Below are 8,582 nucleotides of genomic sequence, written 5' to 3'. Positions count from 1 at the left end.
TTTTAGTAGAGACGGGGTTTCACCATGTTGACCAGGATGGTCTCGATCTCTTGACCTCGTGATCCACCCGCCTCGGCCTCCCAAAGTGCTGGGATTACAGGCTTGAGCCACCGTGCCCGGCCCCTGTTTTTTTTAATACAGAGAATGATGCTCTAGTTAGGTATTTTCCTAGGTATATACTGGCACTTTTTATCTTTCTTATTTCCCTGCTTTCTTTTTTTCTAGAGTCATTTATTGGCATATTTTTAACATATATGTGTAGTATATATGTGTATTTTTAAATTTGACTATAGTTAAATATAAGCTTAAGTATATTTTTTCTATTATCACTATAAATTTTATTACTCAGATTCTATGTTCTGGCAGTTTTTCATAATTGAAAAGCCAATGTTGCAAAAACATACCAATTTACTACCATCAATAAATGGAAAATGCTTATTTTAACATGTGTACCTATAGTATTGTAACTACATTTTCTTCATCTTTAATGGGTAAAAACAATTGTTTGAGTTTATATTTTTCTGACCCTTAATAGGGTTGTATTTTTTTTTATATGCTTGCTAGTTTATTTTTGATTTTATAAATTGTCTTTAGCAAATGTTTACTTATCAATCAGATTGATCTGCCTTTGAGTTACTTCTATTACCACTACCACTACCATTACCACTGCCACTGTGTAGTGAGCACTGAGCTAGGTTTAAGGGGTATTACAGGAAATCATGATATAGAAGAGGATCAAACACATATATTACGTGCCATAATAGAGGCAGGTATAATTTGTCATGGGATCTTGAGTGACAATATTAAGTACTCAATAAGCTTTTAATTACCATGTGATAGGCACCATTCTAAGTAGTTTTAAAAATATTATCTCATTTAATCCTCATAATAACCCTATGCAATAGGTACTCTGATTATCTTCATTTTACAGATAAAGAAACTGAGGCACAAGGAGTTTAATTACTTGCCATAAGTGAAAATGTTAGTAAATGGTGAAACTGAGATTAAACTCAGGGAGTGTCACTCCAAAGTCTGTGTTCTTAACTACTAACCTATAATGACTCTATCAGTTTTTAAGTGTTGGATTCATCGAGGTGGTATTAGAGATATTCATTTGCATTATAATAAAAGGTGAGTATGTTGAAATGCTTTTTAAAATAGTCATATCATTTTCCATTCATTTATGATTATTTATTCTACTAATTATCCTGTTCAAGTGAACAATTAATACAAATGTGACTCCAGCTCTTACCTATTTATCCAGCTATTCATCTCAAATTCTTTTTTCCTTGGATGTGTATGTCTTTTTTTTTAATTGAAAAATCATAAATGACTTTCATAGGTATTAATGAATTTTTAACAAGGAAATTCTGGGTTTTCTATATCAGTCAAGATATAGACAAGAAACGTGGAAAAGCATCTTTTTTTTTAACTAATGTACTAAATTTAAAGAGCTTGCTGGAAAGAAATCTCAGTTTTGTTAGCTGTTTTTATACTAAGGCTCTGGGGCATGACAGAATTTTGCTTGGATGGGAGATAGTAGCATTGTGTTTACAATTAAACAATTAGAATAGAAATTATGTATGATAAAATATAAAAAGTCATAAGCCCTTAATCCCTTGGTATTTTAGTATCAGTGCAAGTCTTGGGTAAAATTTCACCTCATTTCTTGCTGGTGTAGATTAAACGAAAAAAAAAACTACCTCACTGTCTAAAATTGACATGTCAGATTATTAACTTATAAATTCATAATTCTTCACACACCCACACCCACACCCACACACCACCTACGAAATGGAAACATACACTGAAATTTGTAGCTACCCCATAGAATAATTTTTGGCACATAGTAGGCATTCAGTAAATATTTGCTCAGTGAATAAATAAAGGCATTCTTTTTCTCTCATTTTATTTGATCATCATCAAGTTGTTGTTAAGGAGAAAAATGTGACCATTTACAGATATAACAAAAGCATGCCTCATGAGTGAAATGTAAGTTTAATCATATTCTTTTGACAGTTTTAAGGATTCTAATCAAGGAAACCCTTTTAAGAAATTCTGATGTAGATGAAATAGGTTTTTAAAGTACCTGAGCTCATCACTATCTATTTGAATGAAATTTGTGGTGAATTTATTTGTAATATAATTTAATTCTTGATTAAGGAAAGTATATAATGTATTTTGCTATACAAATAGAATATATAAAACACACTTTTAAATGATGAGCAGGGTGGAAAATCTACTCTTACTAGTAAGCAGAGCAATATATCAAATTCCTTCTGTGTTCTTTTGTTAAATTTTCAGGTGAGGGGAAGTGGCTTCGAAACATTGACTATTACCGTTTAGATGGTTCCACTACTGCACAGTCAAGGAAGAAATGGGCTGAAGAATTTAATGATGAAACTAATGTGAGGTAGGAAACATTTTCTGTATATATAGAAACATTAAAACAATTCATTTTTTAATGTACATACAGCAAAGTCCACTATTTTTATTGTGTATATGATTGTTTTTGGCAAATGCAGGATGCAATCAGGATGCAAAATGGTGTCATCACTCCCTGCCCACTGAATTCACTTTTATGGAATCATATTATTTGTGGCCTTTTGAGTCTCACTTCTTTCACTTAGTGAAATTTATTTGAGAATCATCTAGTTGTTGCATACACCAATAATTTTTTTTAAATTGTTGTATAGTCTTCCATTATATGGATATATCAGAGTTGGTTTAGCTACTTCACTTGAGGGACATTTGAGTTGTTTCCAGGTTTTAGAATTAAAATCAGAGCTGCTCTAAGCTTTCATGTTCAAGTTTTTGTGTGAACATAAGTATTTACCTAAATGATAAGAAAGCCTGGGATTTATAGTAAGTTTATATTTATCTTTGTAAGAAACTGTCAGGTTTCCAAAGTAGCTGTGTAATTTTGCATTGCCACCAGCAGTTGTGTGAGAGTTGCAGTTGCCCTGCATTCTTGTCTGTACTTGGTAGTGTCATGTTTTTATAAAAATTATTTTACTTATTCTAATATAGGTATAATGGTATCTCTTGTGATTTTAATTTGCTGTTCCCTAATGATAAATCATGTTGAGCATCTTTTCATGTGCTTATTGACCATCCAGGGAAATTTGTGTATGTATTGTTGATATTGTTTTAAGCTGTTAGTAATTGATAAAATCAAACTACATTTGGAAAGGAAAAGTTGTACGTATGGTCATATATCACTTAACAACCAGTATACATTCTGAGAAATGCATCATTAGGCAGTTTTGTTATGTGGATATCATTGAGTGTACTTATACAAACCTAAGCCTACTGTACACCAGTACAGTATAATAATAAGCTATAGCTTATTGCTCCTAGGCAGCAAAGCTGTACAGCATGTTACTGTACTGAATACTGTAGGCAATTGGAACACAATGGTATTTGTGTATGTAACATACCTAAACATAGAAAAGATACAGTAAAAATTTGTATTATTATCTTATGAAATTGCCTTTGTATACGCTGTCAGTTACTGACCAGAACATTATGTGGCACATCACTATACATACATATTAACATATGTACATATGCTTACATATACACATACACAAAGGTAAGAAAGCATGACATTTAAGAAAAGGATAAAGGAGATGGGGTTAGTATAATAGAAAGATGGCTGAAGTATGCCTTAATAAATATTTTAAACTATGGAGGATATTATACTGTGTGTGTAAAACATGTTTTAATTTTAGCAGCATCATGAACTAGACCTAAGCTTAAGACAAGAGAAATTTCAGTTACATTTTAGGAAGATTAATAATTATTGAAAACCTGAAGTCTTAGAGAGCTTACAAAGGGATGATTTGAATACAGTTAAATTGTAAATGTATATGATTGATTATATAACTGCTTAAAGAATAAACACATTTTTATATTCTGTGTTTTTCATGTTTAAACAAATTATTATTTGTGCATGAATGTGAAGAAGTAATTTTATTGAGTAACCCAAATTTCTCAAAAGTAATCTAAATCTTTGGCTTGCTTGGTTTCCCAAATTTTAAAATATGAAAATGGCATATGATCTGGCACATGACATTTATACTTGATGATTAGTAGAGGAAAACATTGAAATGTAGACGTTGAGCTGTCAGCTTGGTTTACTCACTAGTGAATCACCCCTAAACATATGCCAAAAAGCATTTCATTCAAATTCATGCTTCAGGCAAATACTGGTTGAGTATTTCTTATCCAAAGTGCTTGGGGATGTTTGGGACCAGAAGCATTTCTGTTATGGGATTTTTTTTCAGAGTTTTGAATATTTATATTCTTACCTGTTGAGTATTCCAAATCTGAAAATCTGAAATCCTAAATGTCCCAGTGAGCATTTTCTTTTTCTTTCTTTTTTTTTTTTTTTTTGAGACAGGCTTTTGGTTTGGCGCCAGGCGCCAGGCTGGAGTACAGTGGTGCAATCTCGGCTCACTGCAATCTCCGCCTCCTGGGTTCAAGCAATTCTCCTGCCTCAACCTCCCCAGTAGGTGGGATTACAGGCACACGCCACCATGCCCAGCTAATTTTTTGTATTTTTAGTAGAGACGGGGTTTCACCATGTTGGCCAGGATGGTCTCGATCTCTTGACCTTGTGATCCACCCGCCTCGGCCTCCCAAAGTGCTGGGATTACAGGCGTGAGCCACCGCACCCAGCCCCAATGAGCATTCTCTTTGAGTGTCATGTTGGCAGTCAAAAAGTTTTACAGTTTGGAGAATTTAGGATTTCAGACTTACAGATTTGGGATGCTCAACCTGTACATGTATATTATGGATTTGTAGAGTTGCTCTTGAGTAGCTGAACCCCATGCACATGAAATACACAAATGTTATGCTGTCTCTAGAAATCCAGAAACAAACTGAAAATGAAACAAAAAGCAAGATGAAAAGAGCAAAGAAAAAAAAATCCATAAATGTTTTAGATTATATCTTTGTATATTCTAAATTTTCATGATTCAGTAATTTTCAATAAATAGGATATAAATATAATCCTTGTTTATACCAAAGCAATCTGAAAGACACATTAAAATAAACTTTAAGATAATGGCCATTTCTAACGTTGTTGTTTTATGTGAGCTGAAAGTAATTTTCAGCAGACTCTGAGTGTCTGGTTAGCTTGATACTATTTTTGGTTTGTTTGTCTTACTTTTAATTTAGAAATGATTATAGATTCACCTGAACTTGCAAATATAGTACAGAGAAGTCCTGTGAACCTTTCATCTAATTTTCCCCAATGGTTAAATCTTATAGCTCAGTATCAAAACTAAGAAATTTTGCTAGTAGTAGACTACCCTTTTATAGTCACACCCATTTTTACTACCAGCCTTGTCACTAACCTTAACCCCTGACAATGACTAATTTATCTTCCATCTCTATTATTTTGTTATATTAAGACTGTCATATAAATGGTATCATTCATTATATGTGATCTCTTGAGATTAGCTTTTTTCACTCAGCATAATGTCCTTGAGTTCCATCCAAGTTGTCACATGTATCAATAGTTTGTTCCATTTTATTACAGAGTAGTATTTCATGGATGGATGTACCACAGATGTTAAATCATTCACTTATTACAGGACATTTTTGTTTTGTCCAGATTTGGCTATTAGAAATAAATCTGCTGTGAACATTGTGTTCCAGCTTTTTGTGTGGATCTAAGTTTTCATTTCTCTAGGATAAATGCCCAGGAATGCCTTTGCTAGGTCACATGGTAAGTATGCATTACTTTTTTAAGAAACTGCCAAACTCTTATTTAGAATGAGTGTACCATTTTATAGTCCTACCAGCAGTGTGTGAGAAATCAAGTTTCTCTGCATCCTCACCAGCATTTGGTATTATCAGTATTTTTTATTTTAGGTGTTCTGCTAGGTGTATAGTGGTATCTTATTGTGGTCTTAATTTGCAATTCCCTAATGACCAGTTATATTGAGCATCTTATGTATTTATTTGCCATCAAATATTATATTTCCTCTTGGGTGAAAATCTCTTTATATGTTTTTGTCCATTTTCTTATTGGATTGCTTTTTTTATTGTAGAGTTTTGAGAATTCTTTATGTAATCTAGATATGTATCCATTTTTTTATATTTGTTTTTTTAATCTAAATTTAATTTTTTAATTCTATAACTTTTTAAAAATATATATATTATATTGCATTTTAGGTTCTGGAGTACATGTAAAGAACATGCAGGATTGTTGCATAGATACATACATGGCAATGTGGTTTGCTGTCTCCATCCCCATCACCTATATCTGGCATTTCTCCCCATGTTATCTCTCACCAACTTCCTTCCCCTCACTGTCCCTCCCCTAGTCCCCCCCCGCCCGCCACAGACCTCAGTGTGTGATGCTCCCCTCCCTGTATCCATGTGTTCTCATTGTTCAACACCCGCCTATCAGCGAGGGAACTTGCTGGGACTGCGCTCTGGAGCTGAGCTGTTCCTATTCGGCCATCTTGGCGCAAGTCTAAAATCTGTTTTCAGTTGTAATATTTTTAGCAGTAGAGAATTGGTAACTTTACCCTTGAGTTTTCTGATCTGTGAACACAGTGTATCTGTCCATTGATGCTAATCTTTGACTTCTTTCATCAGTGTGTTATAGTTTTCAGTATACATGTCCTCTAGATCTTTTGATAGATTTATACCCAGGTATTCTCTTTTTTTGAGTCATTGTAAATGATACTGTATTTTTAATTTTCGTTTCCATGTGTTCATTGCTCAAATATAGAAATGCAATTGATTTTTTTTGTTGGTCTTTTGTCTGTAATCTTGCTGACTTCGTTTGTTCTAGAAGTTTGTTTTGTGGATTTCTTGGGATTTTCTAAATGGACCGTTATGTTATCTGCTAGTAGGGATAGCTCTATTTCTTCTTTTATGATCTGTATGCTGTTTGTTTCCTTTTGTTGCCTGTTGCTATTGATTTGGGGTGGCAGCAAAATATTATGGAAAATATTTAAGGAAAGTTATAGATTATAACCTCAAACCTTTTGGAAGGCTGAAAGGTTTTATTGGGATAGGCGGAAAGTGGTGGCCGGTCCATTATTTTAAGTTAGGGAGAGATAATACGATCAAAGGCCTTGCCCCACACCTATTTGCCTCCAGTCTGTTTACTCATGCTAATTTTGTGCTGGGTTGCCCCTCTGGGGAGGACCAAAAGGGAATTACCTGTTAATAGTATTTACTCTGGGCCCCAGAACCTAAAGCTTTTATCATTCCCAAAACCGTTCTCTTAACCATATTAATTATCCACAAGTGTATTAACTTAGAACCTGTGTTATAAGATCTTGAGGGAATAAATGTGTGGTGGACAGAGGGTCTGGGTCGATTGGTTGCAATTTACCCTCTGAAAGCAGCCAACGGCCATCCCCAGCCCACTTCAAACACTGTAATGGTGTGAGAATGCATTCATTCATCCGTCCGTCTCATTTGCTTTATTGGGAGAAAAGTCTCCAATTATAATTGTGAGTTTGTCTATTTCTCCTTTGAGTTCTGTCAGGTTTTGCTTCTGATATTTTTAGCTCTGTTTATCATGCACGGTTGGTATTGCTATGTCCCTCCCTATTGCTCATACTGGTTAAAACTTTAGAGTAATATAGTTAATAGCAGTGGTGAGAGTGGACATCCTCACCTTCTTCCTGATCTTAGAAGAAAAGCATTTTGTCTTCATTACCTGTGATATTAGCTGTAAGGTTTTTTTTTTGTTTTTTTGGCTGGGGGTGGGGGTTATTTTGTTTCTGTTTTTGTTTTGAGACAAGGTATCTAGGTATCTGTCTATCACCCTGACTAGAGTTCTGTGGTGTAATCATACCTCACTGCAGCCTTCAACTCCTAAGCTAAAGGGACCCTCCCGCCTTACCCTCTTTGAGTAGATGGGGCTATAAGAATGCACAGCCATGCTGTGTGTTTTTTTGTAATTACTCTTCATCGAGTTGAGGAGGTTTCCCTCTGTTCTTAATTTTCTCAGAGTTTTTATGACAAATGTGTGTTTACATTTGTCTAATGCTTTTTCTGCCTCAGTATTGTCTGTTTTTTCTTCGTAATCTGTTAATATGGTGTGCTACGTAGATTGGTTTTTGAATACTGAACCAACCTTTCACTCTTGGAATAAAACCTCACTTGATCATAAGGATAATTCTTTTTATATAGTATGGGTTCTGTTATTTTGTTGAGAGATATTTATGAGTGTTACTGTTATATAGTCAGTTGTTTTTGTGTTGTTGTCTGGTTTTGGTATCAGGCTAATATTGACCTCATAAAATAATAATTGTTTTCTGTTTTCTGATAAAGATTTTGGAGATTTGTGTTAATCTTAAGAATTGTGGTAGTTTGTGCTTTTGTTCACTTCATTGGTTGATTTTTTCGTAATTTCAAATGTATGTATAGACTTGTTCATAGCATTTTGTTAATATGCTTTTCATGTCTTTATGATCTATAGTGATTAGCTTCTGTTTCATTCCTAATACTGGTAATTTGTGTGTTTTCTTTTTATTAGACTTGCTAGAGGTTTGTCAATTTCATTTATCCTTTCAAATAACTAGTGTTTATTCCCTTGATTTTCT

At 33.9% G+C, this 8,582-nt stretch overlaps 1 protein-coding gene across 13 annotated transcripts in view; it reads left to right on the top strand.

Moving 5' to 3' along the window:
• The window catches only part of LOC108297236 (transcriptional regulator ATRX), a 224,578-nt gene that overhangs the window by 196,352 nt on the left and 19,644 nt on the right, over positions 1–8,582 (top strand). For all 13 annotated transcript variants that reach the window (XM_017519955.2, XM_017519956.2, XM_017519954.2 and 10 more), the window contains one exon: positions 2,305–2,413. In XM_017519955.2, coding sequence (XP_017375444.1) covers positions 2,305–2,413 — 109 coding nt within the window. The remainder of the gene's footprint in view (positions 1–2,304; positions 2,414–8,582) is intronic.

The sequence above is a fragment of the Cebus imitator genome, unplaced genomic scaffold (genome assembly GCF_001604975.1).
Source record: "Cebus imitator isolate Cc_AM_T3 unplaced genomic scaffold, Cebus_imitator-1.0 Scaffold783, whole genome shotgun sequence".
Lineage (NCBI taxonomy): Eukaryota > Metazoa > Chordata > Mammalia > Primates > Cebidae > Cebus > Cebus imitator.
This window is presented reverse-complemented; position numbering and strand designations above follow the sequence as displayed.